The sequence below is a fragment of the Otolemur garnettii genome, unplaced genomic scaffold, assembly GCF_000181295.1.
Source record: "Otolemur garnettii isolate 467f Iridium unplaced genomic scaffold, OtoGar3 scaffold00039, whole genome shotgun sequence".
Lineage (NCBI taxonomy): Eukaryota > Metazoa > Chordata > Mammalia > Primates > Galagidae > Otolemur > Otolemur garnettii.
This window is the reverse complement of record NW_003852434.1, coordinates 10,080,815-10,102,176: the sequence shown is the minus strand read 5'-3', so window position 1 is coordinate 10,102,176 and position 21,362 is coordinate 10,080,815. Positions and strand designations below refer to the sequence as shown.

At 39.3% G+C, this 21,362-nt stretch overlaps 2 protein-coding genes across 7 annotated transcripts in view; one reads left to right on the top strand and one right to left on the bottom strand.

The window, feature by feature from the left end:
* The window catches only part of BMP2K (BMP2 inducible kinase), a 135,091-nt gene extending 132,756 nt beyond the window's left edge, over positions 1 to 2,335 (top strand). For all 3 annotated transcript variants that reach the window (XM_012805366.2, XM_023513337.1, XM_023513336.1), the window contains one exon: positions 826 to 2,335. In XM_012805366.2, coding sequence (XP_012660820.2) covers positions 826 to 2,261 — 1,436 coding nt within the window. In that variant the 3' untranslated portion in view covers positions 2,262 to 2,335. The remainder of the gene's footprint in view (positions 1 to 825) is intronic.
* Positions 2,225 to 21,362, bottom strand: part of PAQR3 (progestin and adipoQ receptor family member 3) — a 30,136-nt gene continuing 10,998 nt past the window's right edge. The window contains exons 3-8 of one of the 4 annotated variants that reach the window (XR_002773459.1): positions 20,902 to 21,057; positions 17,661 to 17,858; positions 14,525 to 14,615; positions 11,131 to 11,279; positions 8,599 to 8,716; positions 2,225 to 2,292 (exon numbers count right to left, since the gene is read on the bottom strand). Coding sequence is in view for 2 of the 4 variants with exons in the window: in XM_003790057.3 (XP_003790105.1) it covers positions 11,137 to 11,279; positions 14,525 to 14,615; positions 17,661 to 17,858; positions 20,902 to 21,057 (588 nt within the window). In the remaining 2 variants the exon portion in view is untranslated. Of the gene's footprint in view, positions 2,293 to 7,895; positions 8,717 to 8,775; positions 11,280 to 14,524; positions 14,616 to 17,660; positions 17,859 to 20,901; positions 21,058 to 21,362 lie in introns of those variants that run through there. The other 3 variants (XR_002773458.1, XM_003790057.3, XM_023513338.1) reach the window with 3 other exon arrangements.

The window sequence follows — 21,362 nt, the reverse complement described above, 5'->3', positions numbered from 1 at the left end:
GGGACCACAGGCGCCCGCCTCAATGCCTGACTGTTTTTTTTTTTGGTTGCAGCCATCATTGTTTGGCAGGCCTAGGCTGGATTCGAACCCACCACCTTAGGTGTATGTGGCTGGCGCCTTAGCCACTTGAGCCACAGGCGCTGAGCCTAGATTTGCTTTTAAAGGGAGCATGTTTTTAATGTAATGCTGAGTAGTACAGATACTATAAAGGAAGATGTGTCCTGTAGGGAAGGCAGGTGTCCTAGGCACAGTCTCAGATCACTGCTCTTTAGCTTTGATCAGGCTGTGAGGGGGATACCTGTGCAGACCCACCTCAGAGATACTGGTTCACAAAAAATGAAATGCTGATTTAAAAAAATAGTGAAATTTGTAACTAAGCAGACAAACTATTCATTTGTTGATCTCTGAGAAAACTATACAGTTGAGTTGAAATATAAATAGAAGGCTGTGTGGTGAATGTGGCATCTGACCTGTCAGACTCAGCTGAATGATCTTATTTTGATTGTAGGGAAAAAAGTTTGCTTGTCTACTACATTCAGGTTCATAATCTGGTGTTATAAATAAAATTTAGCTCTCAGGGAAAGTCTGCGATGAGGAGCTAGTATGTAGGGTCCAGAGATAGGTGAGTCTGTCTGCTTTTAAGACTTAAGCATTTAGTTGAGGACAAGTGCATTTTCTAAGGCCAGTGACAAAGAATTGACCACATTCTTTTTCCCTTCATTTGAGCCATTTGTAATGCCATGTGATAATGTACATTAACATGTAGTGTAAATGGATTTTTGAAATGCATCAAAATGCTGTAATAATTTTTCTTTGAACCTGCAGGTTCTCCTGAAAAGAAAGTTGAACATTCATCCTTGAATGAAGAAAATAGCACTGCAAAACATACCAAGAATGGAAAGGAAGGTGCAGTGTCTAAAGATCAGCACACTAGAAAGAAACCCTCTGAGAATTCGTCAGGACGAGGTCACATTCAAAAGAAGAAGGATGAATCTGAGAGTGATTTTGAATCAGATCCTCCTTCTCCTAAGAGCAGTGAAGAGGAAGAGCAAGAGGATGAAGAAATTCTTCAGGGAGAACAAGGAGATTTTAATGATGATGATACTGAACCAGAAAATCTGGGTCACAGGCCTCTGCTCATGGATTCTGAAGATGAGGAAGAAGAGAAACACAGCTCTGATTCGGATTATGAGCAGGTGAAAGCCAAGTACAGTGACGTGAGACCTGCCTACAGGGACACCCCTGGCAGTGGACCAACCCAAGATCCCAGGCCAACGCTCCTCACCCCAACCCCCTTGCCCTCTGATGTTGGGGCAGAGACTCCCAGACAGGAGGAGTTTGATGTATTTGGCGCCGTCCCCTTCTTCGCAGTGCATGCTCAACTGGCCCAGCAGGGAGAGAATGAAAAGAATCTTCCTCCACAGAGGTTTCCCACCATGGGACTTGAGCAAGAAGAGTTTGATGTGTTCACAAAGGCCCCCTTCAGCAGGAAGGTGGATGTGCCGGACTGCCGTGCGGGGGGCTCAGAGGCGCATACAATCCCTAGTTGTCCCAAGAGTGTAGATATGTTTGGCTCCACTCCATTTCAGCCCTTTCCCACATCAGCACATAAAAGTGAAAGCAATGAGGACCTTTTTGGTCTTGTGCCCTTTGAGGAAATAACTGGGAATCAGCAGCAAAAAGTCAAACAGCGCAGCTTACAGAAGCTGTCCTCGCGCCAGAGGCGCACGAAGCAAGACATGTCCAAGAGCAACGGGAAGCGGCACCACGGCACGCCCACCAGCACAAGGAAGGCTCTGAAGCCGGCCTACCGCACTCCTGAGAGGGCACGCAGGCACAAGAGAGTGGGCCGCCGAGACTCTCAAAGCAGCAACGAATTTTTAACCATCTCAGACTCCAAGGAGAACATTAGCGTTGCGCTGACGGATGGGAAAGACAGAGGGAACGTTCTACAACCCGAGGACAGTCTGCTGGATCCCTTTGGCGCCAAGCCCTTCCATCCTCCAGACCTGCCACGGCACCCTTCCCTTCAGGGCCTGAGCGACATCCGTGCTGATCACAACACCGTCCTGCCTGGGCGGCCAAGACAGAATTCACTACATGGGTCATTCCACAGTACAGATGCATTGAAAATGGATGATTTTGGTGCCGTGCCCTTTACAGAACTTGTGGTACAAAGCATCACTGCACATCAGTCCCAACAGTCCCAACCAGTTGAGTTAGACCCATTTGGTGCTGCTCCATTTCCTTCTAAACAGTAGATACTTCTGACGGATTCTTGGCATTAACTTCCTGTTTCAAAAAAGTATGAATAGTTTTATGAATTTGAAAGAAATTTTATTTGTATAGCTCTTTATATTGTTCATTCTTAAACATCAATCAGAATAGGTGATTTTTAAAATAAACCAAATAGAAAAAGAAGTATCTCTGCAGGGTAGTAACTTGATGCCTTTTCCAAGCAGGAGAAAAGGGAGCTGAATTGCGAACTCTGACCCAGGGTTTCTACTGCTGCCGTCAGGAGTGTGAAAGCACCCAGCACCTTTCTAGAGGCGTAGCCCGAGAAGGGACGGACAGGACAACTATCGTTACTTTTGATACTGGAACGTGACTTTTGTGTCCAGGCTCATTCTAGATCTACATTTAAAACTAGGGTTATTTGTACACATAATCGGTTGTGTTTGTGAATTTTTTTAAGGTCTCCTAATATGCACACAGTCAAAAACAATCTAGTTCTCTTAAAGAATTGGAAAATTATATTCTGGAGAATACAGACCTTTCAGTCAGTACAAAGCAGAGCCAGAAGTAATTGACTATTGTGCCTAAAACTGTTTTCATTTTTAAAAACAAGTGCCATTAATACATAACATCTAATGATAAGTATATGAAATAATGCATATGAGTTCCACTTAGCCATTCCTCAGTGTGTACATATTTGCAAACATGCTGTACAGATAAATACATGCAATTTTTGTCCATTAAAACAAATTTAAAAAACGAAATGTCTACATAGAAGCCTAGAACAAAAACATAATGACGTTTAAAAAATGTAAAAGAAAAAAATACAGAAGAAAAAAATATAGAAGAAAAAAAATCCAGTATTTTGGAAACTTGATGCTCTGGTTGTGAATGGCTTCTTGCCCCAAATTTTTATTAACATCCCTAATAAAGCATTTTATTAGAAAAATGGGAGTGAGGACAAGGGTAGAAATTTTTTTTCAGAAGAAAAGCATGTAGCTGAAACCCTGAAATTTAATACATTTTGTGAAATCATGTTGCATTTAATAATGTACTTTATTAAATCTCCACCTTCATCACATACTCTCCAATTCATAAACAAGTTATTTTTATTTTTATTAGGTGTGGAGGGTGGAATAGTGTTAATAAAGTACACAGCACAGTGAAACCCACAAAGCCTTAGAGGCAGGAGTCATGTATCTTGGGGCGAGTTCCTCTGGCCTGGTGTGCCAGGTCTGGGAGCAGATGCGAGGTGCTGTGCGCTGAAGGCCGGCATCTTGCCCCTGCTAGCTGAATGTTTGTACTGAAAAGAATCCAGCTACCAAATTGCCTTTCTTTTTTAAACACCACAAATCCTAATTACAAACTTGAGATTTTATAGAAATTGTATTTTATGATAAACATTACATATATGAATTATTGTGAATAAATTTTCTGTGTTTCCTGTGTCTATATCTATTTCAGGTTAAAATTAACTGTCCTTCGCTATCAGATTAACATTTGGAAGTTTCTAGATCTGTTAAAGCAATTACAAAAAGGGGTAGCAAACTCTTATCTGGCATTCTCTTTGTTATATTTTAAATTAACTTTTTAACTCAATTAAAGTGTATTTTATTAGTAATCTCATTAGAATCTCTTAATCCTAGTGCTCCTGTGGGATAAGCTATTTGCCTGTTTCATAGTTCTGAACTTGGAAAGAAGCAAAGTGTATATAACTGAACTATTCTTTTTTTAATGCTTTTTAAATTTTACACGCTAAATATGATATAAATTGGAAGCAATATGTGAATTATAATATAGCAGAGGCAGACAGAGCATTACATTACAACTTGGAGTTACACTTTCATAGGTGAACTGCACCAATTACTTATCCTTGTGCCAAAGGCAAATCCTACATTTGCACCTTTTTCTTGGTGATTCTCAGGTTGGTTGATACATCAGTGTTCCTCTTAAAACTTTACAAATAGGTTCAAGTGATTATTTTAAAAGTGAAGAGTTTATTACACATAGTAAATTCATGAATGATAGTAGGTTTGTATCAAACAGAAGAATTTACTTTTTAAAGCGAATCTGTTGGCTGATATGTACAGAATGTTTTTCTGATTTTTTAGTCCTTGGTCTTTGCCAGAGCTCGTGAGTTTCATCATTTACAAGGGGTAATGGATGAACTAATATGGTCTCCTTTGGATATAAACATGAAATACCTAGAGTTTTATTTGTTTTTCAATACACTGAATAATTTTAAATGATTCAGACAGTGATGTAGACCTTTTGGCTTATAAGGTTAGATAAATTCTGAAAAAACAACCAACGGATTTTCCTTTTTCTCAATTGTAGCGCAGAGGAAAGATTTAGGGTTCAACTGGGGTTAATGGGATAGAAATGGAGCGATTCTGTTGTGTTGAAATAGAGGCACTTTCCCAAGTAGGACAGGCTCACACCTTCTGTTTTCAGGCATTGTCTCCCATCATCATGGTCAAGGGGTTGGTTACTGCATACACGGGATGGGAAAGGAATTCTCTTGTATTAGGAGAACAAAATTCCCAAGGCATGTGAATGCACTGAGCACAGTCCATGGCACACAGCACTCGATACCATTTGGCTCTATTATGGAAGGGTCCAATTTTGGTTTAAGGAAAAGTTGAAAAAAATTATTTTCTTAATATTTGGGTGTCCCCTGTGCTTCATTACAATGTAGTCATAGCTCTAAACCTGTTACACTTGAACGTCTCTAAGGGAAGTAAAATATTATGAAGATAGCAAAAATCTGAGGCCAAAGTTGTTTCCTAACAGCTTTCACAATGCTTGCTGACTTTAAAAAGTGGACCATTTGCTTTATTATTTCAGTATTTTCACTTCAGTAAAATGTTAGTATTAAAAAGATCAGCTATTTTGGGCGGCACTTGTGGCTTAGTGAGTAGGGCACCAGCCCCACCCATATACCAAGGGTGGCAGGTTCAAACCCGGCCCTGGCCAAACTGCAACAAAAAAAACGAACAGCTGGGCATTGTGGCGAGGGCCTGTAGTCCCAGCTTCTCGGGAGGCAAGGCAAGAGAATCGCTTAAGCCCAAGAGCTGGAGGTTGCTGTGAGCTGTGATGCCATAGTACTCTACTGAGGATGATAAAGTGAGACTCTGTCTCTAAGGAAAAAAAAAAAAGATCAGCTTTTTGTGGCACTGAATGTATCTGCTAAGACACAAAAATTGCTTGGTATATAATAGATATATTAAGTGGATGAGGAAAGGTGGTAGGATGGATGAAAATTTAACTGGCTAGAGTATTTATTTGGAAGTGTAATTCCCCGACACCCCCCTTGCTGTGTATGTGTGTATATGGGCATAGTTATGGAATTATCTGGATTTGCAGACAGACACAGCTCCCTGTGCTGCCCTGTCTATTGCCAAACTGTGCAGCCTGTTGTCCTCCCCACCTTGCTGGGGAGGACACGAAGGTGGGAGTGCTGTGCTGACCTTTACCGGGCAGAGCGGTTTCTCACTACACAGTTTCTCTGCTTGGTTTCTTTTAGGTTTTGGTACTTCATACAAGCACTGTTAGGAGGTACAAGTATTTTTAATATCACTATTTCTGAAGAGTCTGGGTACATTTATTTTAATAAATATTTAGAATATGCAGTGAACTTTTCCTAATTTTTCTTTTTAGCAAATCTTTTATCACTTTAGGTCCAATTATTGAGTCAACAGTCTACTGTGAGAATGAGATGACTTATCTACTGTGAGAATAACATAAATGAATAGTTTATTTGAAAAGTTTTGTACTCTGTGGTGTTTTATATATTAAGATAAAAATATATACACACATGCATGCACATATCACATCTCTATACTGTGGAGGTAATGTGAATTTTTAGAAAATGGAATTGCAACTACAATCGTGTCTAAAAGAACATTTACTCCTAGGGAGAGTTTACAAAAGCCACTAAAAGAATAAGGTAGATGAAAATACAAAGGTTCATCATTTGGGGTTATTTTTATTTTAAAGTTTATAGTGCTCCTTCTGAAAGAGAATTATTTTTATAATTAACTATACTCTTCTGCGATTGGAGCCATCTAACAGAAGCTGGATGGAACCTACTTTTTAATTGCTGGCAAACAGCTTTAAGTGCACTTTGATTACACTTCAATTTTTTGTTAAACTTGAATTTTCTGAGGCCTTTTATGTACCACTAAGCAAATAACTTTAACTTTTAAATAAACTGAATTTACATCATTATTATGTTTCTAATTGTTCTAAAACATACTTGTTAAAGTAACTTCAGTGCTCAAATATAGCTGGGAAATTGTCATGAGATGGAATCAGTTGCCTTTCCCCGTATCTAATTAAGCACTAACAGATTTTATTATTTTATTGCTTTTATATTGCTTATTCTTTTTGACTGAATTCTGTCCCTGATTCACTATGTTTGAAATTTATTTTCTTACTGTATATATCATACCTATTGTTTTAATAATCTGCTTTCTTTAGAATGCAATAAATCCCCAATGGATTACATATTCTTTATAATCAGCAACTTTTGAATTTTTCATTACTTATTAAAAGTTTTGGATGGAAACTACTATTTGGTTCTTTTGTTCATACCACAGATGTTAAGCTCCTATTATAGTCCTGCTAGTGAAAGAGAAAAAAGGGCAACAGTAGAGTTTTGTTCTTCAGGAGCTCACAGCTGAGGATTAAGGTAAGAAACTCCATCTGACCTAGAATTTGTAACAAGAGCACTTAACGCCCCATTTTTTTCAGTAACTGTAACGACTGATGTGTCAGGAAGGCAAAATCTCAAGGTTCTGAAGCACCTTCTGAATAACCTGTTTTGCAGTTTTTGCATTATGTGTAACTTAAGGATTGGTAATATCTTTGGTTGAATAAAATAGTGGTTACTGATTTGCTTAAATAACAATTTAATCCTTGATTATGTCAGAAAAGAGGCTTTAATACCTTAAAGAGAAAACCTATTTATTGGACTGAGGGACTAAACTTGGCATCAAAGTGTCCCTACTATCTTATTACGTATTATTCTACAAACCAGTGGGATAACAGACTGGTGGCCTGTGGAAAGATGCATTTTATTTGTAGATGTTACTACTTTAGTAACATACCTAAAGTTATACGGGAAAATAAGGGCTTTGTGTCTTTTTTAATGAATGGGATAAGGCAGCAAAATATCACAAAAGATTAGAAAGTTGCATTAAAAAACAGTTTGCAGACAGCATATACCGAGGGTGGTGGGTTCAAACCCGGCCCTGGCCAAACTGCAACAACAAATAGCCGGGCGTTGTGGCGGGCACCTCTAGTCCTAGCTATTAGGGAGGCTGAGGCAAGACAATCACCTAAGCCCAAGAGCTGGAGGTTGCTGTGAGCTGTGATGCTATGGCACTCTACTGAGGGCGACAAAGTAAGACTCTGTCTCTAAACAAAACAAAAAGTTTGCATCTGGGGGGGCCAAGGCAGTTGGATTGCTTGAGCTCGGAGTTCCAGACCAGCCTGAGCAAGAGGAAGAGCCCGTTTCTACTAAAAATAGAAAAATTAGCCTGGTGTTGTGGCAGGTGCCTGTAGTTCCAACTACTCTGGTGGCTGAGGCAAGAAAGATCCCCTGAGCATACTCTGAGCTATGATACTATGGCACTTTATCCAGGCCCTAGGGTGACAGAGTGAGACTGTCTCAAAAAAAAAAAAAAGTTGGGTATGTATCACTGTTCAAATGTAGTTAACTTCTTTACAGACAAATATATGCTATGATTTGAGCTATTTATTTTGAAAAACGAATCCTTTTTAAAGGAAGCTGTATCATGTAGTTAATACTCTCATACTGAAGGCATGAGCTTTCAAAGTTATGTTATTGCATATTAAAAAAGTTCAGATGGCACAACTGAGATGACATGCATGTTAAATTGTATTCTGATACCAGATTTACAGAGGAGGACTACAACCTTGTTAGTTATTCCTTGCATTTCAGCCCTCTAAGGATAGAGGTTCACTTTTCACAAGAGACTCCCACTGTTATTCACCTCTCTATTCCAAAAATGTTTTCTTAGAGGCAGTGTCAGTTCTGGATTAGCTCACTGCTTGGTAAGTGTGGCACAACATTTCAGGGGCCTTGTTACTCAATAGCATCTATACCTCTTTTCAGAATAAGCACGATTATTGTGATGATGTATATAAAAGACACCTCTGTCCGTCCCCTGATGGCTGAACTAATTCTTCACACACTTTGGCAAGGGTGGAATTACCAGAAATGCCGATTTCAGGTGGATATGGATCTACATGGCTCAGCAGGCGGCAGGAATCCAGGAGACAGGCTTTGCCCCTTGACATTTAACACAGGGCAAAGTGTGTGTATCTAGTAGGTACCTGCCAAATGGAGAGCTGTGCGGCGTTAGCCAGTCAGTCACAATCTTCACAGCGGATACTCTGTCCGGTGGGATGCCGTAAGATGTGACATATACTCCCTGAATCTTCATTCCTGATTCTAAAATACGATTTTAAAGCTGTTACGTATTATAAAGAAGGACAAGCAGTACTTAAGACATTTAGTAAACCCAGTTTATTAATATAATACGTATTTTGCCATGCAGCTTACTGAATTGCACTCAGTATAATAACAAAAAGACAAGCACTGTCTTGCTATTTGAAAATGCTTTATATAGAAAGATAATTGTTTCTTAAATGAGTTAACTACAACCCTATAAATCACTAGACAATTTGAAAGAGCCATAGGTAATTTTAAAATGTACTTATAAAGTTTGTAGGCAAAGAGCTTTTATAGTTTACACATTGGTAAAATTAAAACCAATCTTTCCTAGTAGTGTAACTGGATAGTATACTTTCATTTTAATAAAGCTATAAAAACAAAAATAACTTAAATATACATTACAAGGCTCAGATTTATAGGCAATTTTAAAACATTTTAATGTTAACAATGTCTTAAAAATTTTACCAGTAGTGCTGTGCACACAGTAGGTGGTCATTAAATGCTGACATATAGAAGTGTTTATAGTTGACAGCAATTCACATTCATTCATTCCCCACTTTACAGTAAATGTATCATAGTAAATAAAAGAGAGGATAGCTTTCTTATAATATTTAACATTTTTATAAGAAGCCAGAGTGTTTACATGGAACAATTCTCCCTATAGTCAGATTCTGAATGCCTTTTAAATTCAAAGAAACCATCATAACCAGACTCTCCCTCTTTTTAACTTAATTACAACTACTCAGTGTTATTTTGTTTGGCCAAATGACAGATTACCTATTTAAAAGCTACATATCATGTAGCCCTAGAAGGGATGTTTTAGGGGAAATATATCCTACTATATTGTAGGACCAAAATATTCTATTACGTAGCATATGGATCAAGTTTGTAGCCTTATGAGATAAAACAGCCACTTCACAGTAGCATTCCATCATAACCATGGGTATGACACAGCGTGCCCTTACTGAGCATACTAGCATGGGGAATTTATGTTCCAAAACCACTACACTGGAAAGAAAAACAACATTTTACAGTTGTATAAACTGAGGCACAATTAACTTTTCCTAATATATGTACAAAGGCATTTTGGGAATGAGTTTCATCATCAATCAACATTTTTCTGATAGTAATTCTACTGTTCTGAAAATATGCCAGTATTTAAAATGGCTCATATCAACTCATTAAGAAACTTGTGTAATACTTTATTTTCCATTAAACCACGTACATTTTAATAAATGTCTCCTTTAAGGGATCTAATTTATGCATATGAAAAGACTAGAGGATAAGAGTTACTGTATGTTAGGGCAGTGAGATCTATTTTTTTAAGTATATACAGTAAAGAGCAAGTTTAATGCTTCAGGTCCAAATATTAGATCAGGTGTTTATCAATACTTTGAGTCCTCAGTGAAATGCTAACACATGCATAAATGCAGGCTAGAGTGCAGGTGCATAAGCACATCATCAAATGGGGCCTCTGCATGACTGTGTTCTAAGGCTTAAGGTTCATTTCACGGTCGAGACGGCTGTCTAGATTCTATGGCCTTGAAAGTAGCACCCATATAGGTAGGAACCCCCTTCAGGAAATTCAGGACTGCAAATTCAGAGAGGCAAAAGGTCTTCTAGAATTTTGGGATCAAAAACTTTCTACAGTTTGTTCACAAGAATTCACTGCTTATATGAAATTAATATCTGAAGTTAAAATGTTTAGATGGCCAGTGATTGAGTTATTAGACCACAAAATCTGTCAACTAATGGTGTCGTTTATAAACTGCCTCCTCTCTGATAGAATACGGCAATGCAGGTTCTTTTCCTCTTCTCAACACCTCTCTACTTAACAGAAATTTAATGTTTTTATTCTGGCAAACTAAAATACCCAGTGTTTCTACGGAAAAGAGAACTCATAGCTAAAGAAAATAATATCTTAAATGCCAGTGTCTCAAAACCATATATTTAAAGTACAGTGATTACTCAAAATCACCATCCTAGCTTGTATTAAGCATGGGCAGTAAATACTCTTGCCTTGATTAGGCACTTAAACTTGATATTTACTGAAAATATCTCCTAGTAATCACACAGGATGACTCCATTTTCTAATGGAGATGAGCCCTTCCTAAGGAAATTAAGCTGGTGTTAAGTAAAATTAATCTTATTTCTACACTAGTTTCACACTCATTGTTAATTTAGATGTTTCTTATGATCATCAACTAATTTTCTGTACAAGCAGCCAATTAGTAGTTTTAAGGGCCTGTAAAGCAGTTAATACCATAGATCCCCAAATACACATTTTCTGTTTTTCTAAAGCATTACTTATGACAAGAGGAAACAAGAAAAACTGATGGGAACTTTACAAATAGTGGGGTACACAATCCCCCCCTTATATATTGCTTAACAACTGAGTCCACCGGCCGTACCTGAATTCACAAATGTGAACCATAGTCAGGACAAGGCTTGCTGTGTCTGTACTGCATGACATACACTGTGGACTGATGCCACCAGTATAGCATCACTACTGCAAGGACGTGCCAGATTTGGTGGCTGGATCCGAGGTAGTTTAGTTGTCCTGGAGGGAAAATAGAAAGTAATATTAATTGTAGTATGTTCATAGAAGAAAAATATATTTCTATCTCTGGCCTTGGAAGTACGGCTTAGCAACAGAAAACCTGCAGTAGTTGCCAAGTACCTGGAGACAGACTGGAGATTAACTCAGAATCAAATTTTTTTTAAGTGGGTCAGTTCATATTTGGCTTGAATTTTAAGGTTTTCTATGTTATGTACACAGGTGACCTTTAGGAATTCTAAGTGTGTTTTCAAAATCTAAATTTCAGAGATTTGACATTTTGTCTCCCATGTCTCAACTCATGGTTGGAGGAAGGAGAAGAAAATGTTATGACACAGTGATGGACCTGTGAGAAGCAGATGCTCTGCTGTGTTTAGATGGGAGCCTGCCAGAAGCAGTCTTTAATTTCAAGCAGGTGTGGAGAAAAGCCAGACCTGAATCTTTTGTCTTTGACTAATGGAATAATCTGCAAAATGTAGTAAGTAATGAGATAATTAGCTGATTAGTTCATATACAACTTCAGAGAATTTAATTTCTCTTTGTGGTTAAATGTCACATTCCAAGATTAAATAAGTAACACATAGAAAACTTCTTGATCTTTCTCAGTAAATAACAAAATACAGAAGTACAGCAGTTTAAATGTAAATAACTTAATGGTCCTCCCATGGGTATGGAATGTTAATATTCTTTATTCTCTCTTTTCTTAGTGTGAATAAGAAGTACGGTACCACAAAGTTTACAGTTTAGTCGACAGGAATCTCTCTGTGTGGGTTTTGGCCTTCTGTGTGCACCATGGGCCCTTTTGATAGTTTCGTGAAGGCTACAGACTCATTTTTACAAAGAATTACAAAGAAAATGGACATCTTATAATAACAAACAAATAAGCACTCCACTTCACCTATGGACACCGAGGGAAGAGACTTATCAATCATTGTTTTTTTGTTTACGTATTTATGTATTTTTTTTTGAGACTGAGTCTCACTTTGTCGCCTTTGGTAGAGTGCTGTGGTGTCACAGCTCACAGCAACCTCAACATCTTGGGTGCAAGAGATTCTCTTGCCTCACCCTCCCAAGTAGCTGGGACTACAGGTGCCTGCGACAATGCCTGGCTATTTTCTAGAGACAGGGTCTCACTCTGGCTCAGGCTGGTCTCGAACCTGTGAGCTCAAGCAATCCAACTGCCTTGGCCTCCCAAGTGCTGGGGTTACAAGTGTGAGCCACTGCACCTGGCTGTTATGTATTTAAAATCTAACCTGAGCTGGATTAAACTTTTAGTTTGTTTTTTTTTTTTTGGCCGGGGCTGGGTTTAAACTCACCACCTCCGGTATATAAGCCAGTGCCCTGCTCCTTGAGCCACAGGTGCCACCTGAAACTTTTAGTTTTTTGTTTTTTTTGTCTCCCAGTCCCAAGTATCTACATTGTCTACCCTTCTCTTTGTCGCCAGGCCATACATGAGGACTGGCTGGAGAAGTTTCTCAGGCTTTTATGCAGGAACATTTGAGACTACTTATCACTTCTCACACCAAGTCCTTCTGCTCTTACAGTCTCCATATCTCCAGCGCCGTCATGCACCCGCTCTCAACCACACACTCTGCTAATGGGCACATCGAATGTCAAGTTCATCCTGGGAAAGATTGAGTTACATAACATTGGACTATTCCTGGGCATCCTATGTTAGACAGCTGGTAACTCCTGATTTGAGTATGTTACAGTCTATGGCGATAATCATACAGTGTGGAGAAGTTTCATGGTTCAATTCTGTATTTGTCTATTACAAAGAAAAACCAGGATTTTAAAAAGAATAAGTAATAAAGTGATATTAAATATATTTTATAAAAATTGTTTTCTGAAGAAAATTCTGCCCCTTTAGGTTCTGCCACCTACAGATGGGTGGTCTTCAATTCAGGGCACATCCTGGATATGTTCCCAGACCCTACGGTTGCACTCAGGTTCTCCTTTGTACTCCCTTTTTCTCACTTAAAGGTCAGTGGTGAGAAGCCACGGGCCCAGAGAAGGGCCTGAAGACCTGTGCTGGGCCTGCCCTCCAGGCCAGGATGCCCTTTCCTCCTCCCCAGCAGACGTGGTGAGTGGTACAATCTGCCTCTGATTCACACACGGAAGTCACCGTTAACCCATGAAAAGGGGGGGCAAGTCCGTTATTTGGAATTAAACTGCCCCGACTTTTGGCCCTCCAAACTAAAAAAAGAAAAAAAGAAATCACTGTTTTATGTACTCTAAACGTTATTCCTGACAAGCCCAAACACACCTAGATTTGCACATTCTGCATTTCTGTTCTAAGACGCGGCTGAATTTCTGTTCTAAGATGGGGCTGAGGGACATGTCAGCATAACTGCTGTTGTTCATTCTTTACTACTTGCTGGGAACGGTGTCAGGTGTTTCACGTGTAATTTGTCACCTAATCCTCACAAGGTCCCCAGCAGAAAAAGTAATATCTCCATGTTTCAGATAGGAAACTGGAGCTGGGAGCTTAAGTAACTTATTTAGTGTCTGCAGCCAGTAAGTGGAATTTGAATCCAAGTGGTCTGATCTCAGAGCTGACGCTCCAAATTAAGCAAATGTGAGTTCTGGAGAACATTGCTCAGGTCACCCAGTGCTACTGTAGTTATTTCCCATTCTTCTCTCTGGATGGAAGAGCAGAGAAATCTATCCCTCTTGAGTGACTAGCTTAATATCCTGGAAACATAAAGACTCTTATTTTCATGCTAGTACTGGTGTCAGGAGGTGGACAGCCACATTTGTGGCCTTTCTTTATTTTGCAGAAATTTATGATGTACACACTGTGAAATAATCCCACACCCAGCTTCTTTTCATCATCCCTCTCATATTATCTTTTGTCTCTTTTCTTCCCTTCTGACTTTATATATCTCTCCATATGTAAATTACTTTTTAAGAACCAGTTGGTATATAAAGAGGTAAATGGCAAATGGTAATTAGTGTTCCACTTTAAAAAAACCAAAACAGTGGCAGGCAGTCAGAAGACTCTCAGAGTCCAGCACACCAGCTATGTCACCGGTTCATAATGTCAGCTAGCAGTAACTCCACCCACTGAACTTAATTCATATTGAGGGAATGAAAGTTAAAGTTTCTGGATAGCATCTGGGAGTAGAAGAGCCATTCTATAATCCATAATACTGAAGCAATGAATCTAGGTTTTGATGCTGTGAAGCATGCACCTTGAGCATATATTTAGAATAATGCTACAAAACTACCATTAAAAAGTTACTTACCTGGAAAGTATCGTTCTGGGACTTTGGAAATGTAGAATAGGAAAGCAAGAAGAGCAATCACATACATCACAATTACACGGGGCGCAAAGTCCTGAAAAGCAAAAGATGTTTTTTCAGAGATCTTCCAACTGTTTCCAAATTCTCAATTTACATTATCAATTTAATACTGGAATTTAAGACTTAAATCAGAATCGTTTTGCAACTCATCTCTAGTACCACGAACCGTGCTCTTAATATTTAGGAATGCAGTCTGCCAGAACAGAGCATAAAACACACAGCAGGGTGCCAGCCAACCTGCAGCTGCAGGAAGACTTGTCTGGCTTGTCTGTGGTGTGGGATATCAAGAAAAGTATGCACAGACCTTTTTTATTGCTCCTCAGCTTTCCTTAGTGTTTGTGTAGTTAATGTGTGGCCCAAGATAACTCATATTCTTCCAATGTGCAGCTCAGGAAAAAAGAAAGGTTAGACGTCCCTGCTGGGGGGCAGGCTACTAAAGGAGCTGGAGCTTTAGCACTGCCTAGGTTCTGAGGGCCCTAACTCCCTCTGCCATGGGAAGTGTGCGGAGGATGGTAGAATGCTTGTGGAAATGGAGGTACCAGTTGAACAAGCAAAGAGATAAAGACTAGGGACTTATGGGTGGAAGAGATCTAAGCAATCCTACCCAATACAGAAATCGGTTCCAACATCACAGGTAAATCCTTGGAATTCTATCATATGAAGTCTCTGCTGACATTATATTGGAAAGATCTTCCCAGACCTAAGAAAATCAGCTAGCAATCTTAAGTCATATTGTTCCTAATTCTGGTTATAAACCTAACTTACAGAGAACCCATTAAGAAATAAGGACAAATTATTTCTGTCTCCTCTTTGAATATCTGAGAATTAACACGGCACTAAGTAAGTCCCATATTCGTCCATCGTTAGTTAAGTACCTCCCTTCCCATCTTTTTAAACAAGAGCTTATCAGAGAATTTCTCTGAAAGTTTCCTTTTGCTTCCTCACTGGACTGATCTGTGAAGATATTAGAATTCCATCTTTGAGAGCTACTAATTTTCTATGAGAATTCTGTCTTTCAGAACTACTAGTTTTCTAAGCTGTATTTTTGTTTTAAAATTTCTGCACATGAGATTATTCCCATTTATTTCCCTAAATTTTTATAAATTCCACTGACTTAATGGGTTTTGTTTTTTCCATCATTATAAGCTTACAGGGGATACCCACAACATCCAAAAATTTTGATCACTTCTTTATCAACAGCCAGTTTATTCATTTATGGTTAGAATTAAATCTAGCATGGGAGTTCTCCATTTTGTTTTCTTTACTTATTTTTAGGGAATCAAAATTCACAAAAAGATGATGCCCTTCATTACTATATCTCACCTTTCTCCCAATTTCCTAATTTATGAAGTAAACCTCACCCTGTCCTCAAAACTGCAAAGTGGCCAGGCCTCCTTGCTGGCACCGTTCTATCACTGAGCTCCTTCTAGTGGAATCTCCGAGCGCTTCCCACCAGGAATCGCCAACTTTATGCAAGTGAAATTAAGTCCAGTAATGGTCTTTCCTCTGATTCTTTTGAATAAAGATCTCAAAAAAGAATCATAAAATCAGATTTTTTTTAAATAAAACCTTCCTCTTTAAGGTCCCACATTCCATACAAAGGTCCCACTGTAACAAATGCATATGATTTTTGCTGGATTTCTTGGCCCATTTACTCATGTTAAAAATTCTGAAGTTTACCCTGTAGTGTAGAAAAGCATTTCTATGCGGATCTCTAAGAGTATAAGTCTTACTTTCTTTCTTCTTAAGAATTCTTTGTTCTGGCTCGGCGCCTATAGCTCAACCGGCTAAGGCGCCAGCCACGTACACCTAAGGTAGCGGGTTTGAATCCCCAGCCCGGACCCGCCAAACAACAATGATGGCTGCAACCGCGTTGTGACGGGCGCCTGTGGTCCCAGCTACTTGGGAGGCGGAGGCAGGAGACTCGCTTGAGCCCAGGAGTTGGAGGTTGCTGTGAGCTGTAATGCCACGGCACTCTGCCCAGGGGGACAGCTTGAGGCTCTGTCTCAAAAAAAAAAAAAAGAATTCTTTGTTCTCACTGAGGTTCTTCCCAATGCACATCACCTGTTCTCCATAATAACTGACTAATAGTTCTTTTATCTCTCAATATATTCTTCTTGATAGGCTGAATATGCTTCCTTGGCTCCAGCTACCAATACAATCTTTATCACTAGTCTCAGACTCTGGCTTAAATTCTAGACCCTATCTCTATCTTCATATCCCACAGATATTTCAAATGCAACAGGTCCTACAAAAAGTCCTCCCAGTCCCCCGTTCCCTGCTGTAAACCTCGACTGCTCCTAGTTCCATACTTGTGCTGTTCAGCATTGCCACTGACCCAGAATACAAAGCAAGGAGCTCGGGAGTCCTGCTCCACAGATGAGGACTTTACACACTAAAGGTTACCTGAAAGAGAACTAGCAATGTGTTATTTTACAGAAAGACATTTTAAATTCCAACAGGCTCAGCGCTTGTAGCTCAGTGAGAAGGGTGCCAGCTACATACACTGAGGCTGGAGGGGTCAAGCATGGCCCAGGCCTGCTAAACAACAGTGACAACTGCAACAAAATATAGCTGGGCATTGTGGTGGGCACCTGTAATCCCAGATACTTGGGAGGTTGAAGCAAGAGAATCGCTTAAGGCCAAGAGTTTGAGGTTGTGGTGAGCTGTGCCGCCATGGCACTCTACTGAGGGTGACATAGTGAGACTCTGTGTCAAAAATAAAATAAAATAGGGTGGCGCTGTGGCTCAAAGGAGTAGGGCGCCAGCCCCACATGCCAGAGGTGGCAGGTTCAAACCCAGCCCTGGCCAAAAAATGCAAACAAAAAATAAATAAATAAAAATAAAATTAAATTAAAATAAATAGAATAAAATAAGATACCCCCAACAATCAGACCTAACCTCCACTTCGAAAAGACATACTTTCTTAAATAACTGTGAAAATTATGGCAGCAATATGAAATTATAAATAGGCTCTGAAAATGTCAAAGACCCATGTGCTAGGACTGATTACAGGACTTATTAACCCATGAAGAATAAAATGGAAAGAAAAAAATGGAGAAAAATAATCTCAGCCTACCTGTACAATAGGAGCACCAATTCCTCCATTAAGCCAAACCCAATGGAGGGTAGGAATCACTCCATATCCCGAAACAGAGCAAAATATGATAGAACGCAGCCTCTGCCATTGCTGAGTGAGGTAATTGGGATGAATCTGTGCAAAAAACACTGCCAGGATCATGGCAAGCACTGTGACCAGGTACACTTGACGCCAGTACTAGAAGGGAAGGAAACCCAATGTTAATTTTGTCCTTCACCATGAGAGAAGGGAAAGTGTAATTCTGGGTTCTTCTACATTACTCATTCCAAACTCTATTTACTTGGTATTTCCATTTCCCAACATGATTATCTCCTCTCCTTAAAAAAAAAGTATGTTCCATACAACGTTCAGATCTCTTAGGAAGACAAACCAAGTTCCAAAGTGAGCTGATAAAAGCTGTTCCACCTTTATCCACACAAAAGCATCTTCTGAGTACCACTTACACGTCAGGCAGAGTTTAAGTCCTATAGAAACAAAGATGACCTCCTACTGGGCGAGGTCAGACTATGGAAGGGGAAGAGGTGTAAAAACACGATAATTATCTAATTATTAAGTACTGTAACTGAGTTACAAACAGAACATTGTAGACGCACAGGAGAGAGAGCAATTAACTTCACCGCAGATAACTAAAACCTGCTTCACAGAGGGGATGGCATGGAAGCCAGGTCTTGAGAAGTGTATAAGGAAGGTTCTGTGAGAAGAGGGAGATCTAAAGGAAAAGAACAGAACACCCCGGGGAGAGGCGAGTGCACTCCCAGCCAAACCTGAACAGTACCATGCTGGCGCAGGAGGAACAGATTCTTTAAGGAGGGAATGACATGTTTGTTTTTCAAATTGACTTCATTAGAAAGTAACTATGACATCAGCGTAGAAAAGAAAGAGGTAATCTAGCTAGGAGGGCATTAGTTTAGTTTATTCAAGAGAAGAGATAATAGGGGCTTGGACTCCTACCTTGAATAAGGTAGAAGATTCAGAAGGCATTCAGAAGACTTCAGAAGATTCAGAAGTCTTCCTGGCTGACTGGATGTGTGAGAGGGCAGGAAAAGAAGGCTGGACTGTGCCTAGTGTGAAACATAAATGGCCCCCATTAATGGAGCAAAGGACCAAAGATCGTCCAGGTTTGGTGCATGTGTAGCAGGAAAAGAGGACAGGAGCATGGAAAAAACATATTCATTTTAAACATACTAAGTTTGAAGCACTGAAGGGATATTTAGATTTTTAAGTGAGCACTTGAGAAGCTGGTCTTGAAGCTCAGAAGTTAGCATCATGTAAGAGAAGATGAAAGAGTTTGGGCTCCAGGGACTGGTGCTGGACTCTTAACTCCCTGACACGACAGTCAGACTGGCTGTTCAGCTGTGTGCCCAAATAAACACTCTCCTGGGTCCTGGGCCCAGAGTTTTCAGTCTCAGTTTGGAAACAGGTGTGTTCCTTAAAAGGTAAAGCGTCTTCTATGGCTCTATAGTAACTGAATATTAGGAAATGATTAGAAACCAGAAGAAAGAAAAGCAATTTTTCCTTTATATGATCATTGACTGTAGTTCCCTTTTCTTTTAAATCTTTCTTGGACTTGTAATTTTTCTGAGTAAGAGATTTACAAAAAGCGCCTCATTGTAACGTTTTTGAATAGGCAAACAGAAAACTGTTTCTGAAAAATACGGTGTAAGATCAGCAAAACATTCACATATCACATGACTGCACTCACAAGCTACTCTTTATCAACATCTTCCAACTTTTTAAAAAATGTGAACAGTTTCACGGAAAATGAGTATGTTATAAAACCTCAGCAGACACGAACAGTTTACTACTAAAATCAATTTACAATAAGGTTAACTGCATTACAATACTCAACACATACCAATAACATCTGGTATCTAGCATGCTGTATTCTGTATCTCTGGGAATTGCAATAGTCAAATGTGACTTGAGTATTGCAATTTTAGTACAGTTTTTTCCATTCTTAAAAAGTGCACAGCTTTTTCTGGCACCTTCTGTATATTTAGTGTTATGTTCCCAAGTGACTAAGTCTAAAAAGCAAATGACTCACAATTAATAATGCTTTTACCCATTCAAACTTAGGACTTTTCTCTTTACTAGTTTTACATATTCAGGTATGTTGACAATTTTTTCTTCTACTGTGTAGAGACCAAGATCTTATTTAAGAATCTCAAATAGTTTAAGAACGCCTACCCTTCAACCCATCTTCCCAAGAAGAAAAGGTGGGAACTGGCTTAGAGCACCTGTGCTATGGTGGTGCTCAGGCAGAAAGGCTCTCCTGGTGAACAGGACCAGAACTAGCTAGCAGGCATACTGTTCCTGAGAAGCTCAGTCTTGGCTCTGAAAGAGTGACAACCGAAAGGATAAAAGGGAAATGAAAGAGTATGGCAAGAAAGCGGGAGAAGAGAGTAGGGTGGAGGGAGACTTTCTGAACGGGGGAGCTGCAGCTGTACTGATCCCAGGGGAAGATGCACTTTGCCTTCTTGGCTGGAACATGGTGACTGAATAGGAGGTTACACCACAAGGTGTAGCTGCCAACATTTTTAGGTCTGGAAGTATTATCTGATCATAATGCCAAAAAATGCTGCTTTGTGCAAGGCAAAACCTGACTTTTGTGACCACGGGGACAGAAAGCAGAGTTGATCCAGAACTTGGAAAAGACATGTACCGTATCTGCTGAAGACACTCCTATCCATCCAGGCCTACTTCCAAATATAAGCCACACTGAGGACAAAGGCATATATTTCTTTTAGAAGAATATGGGTCAATATATTCACAGATACACCTTTATTTTTTTCACTGAGAAAGTAAAGGATAAGAAGGAAATAGGAAACAATAGTCAACCTTATAATTTCATCAAGAGCTAACTTTGTTTAATTTTAATTCTATATACACAAAAATAAGACATATAATGTTCCAATCTGAGGAACCATGTAGCCACATGGACTTACTAGAAACATTAATAACATAACGTCTACATTAAGTTTCAGAAAATAAGTTTATATATATATATAGTCTTTCGATGGAAAATTAGCAAAATAATTATGGAACTAATAATGGGTATAAGAGATCACAGGACCTTTTGAAAAATGGGTTTATACCTACACAAGACTCTTCTGCTTATTCTGGAAGTTAATCACATACTTACTCAGAAATTCAAAGAAACTATGGCAAGAAAACCCAAGGCTTATATGAGATAGAATGTAAAACGTTTTAAACTACTTACATTATTACAATAAAATGCGTAAAATACTCCAGAGACATAACAGCCCAGTATTCCAATAGAAATTCCTGCATAATCTAATGCCATCCATCTTCGACATGTTTTTTCTGACCGATGACAAGAAAAAAGGTGATAGCCCACAGAGCAAAGCATACAAACCTATGGAGAATAAAAACAAACATCTCTTAACAAAGTGAAACTAAAAGAAATGAAGGAAGCTCATGTGTGATGTTCAGAGAAGTGGTTCCATAAAAGGCGAAGCTTTCAAAGGCAGCCGTCCCTGGGCGGGCCTCTGGCTGGCTCTGTGCCTCCTCACTGCAGGCACGCCCCGCTGTGTAACTCCTCCAAGGGTAAAATAGGGATGACAATCATAGAGAAGGAAAATTAAAATGACAGCTATTTTATAATATGACAATTATAAATGAAGAGCACAGTAATGGGAAAATTATACAATGCATGTTTTA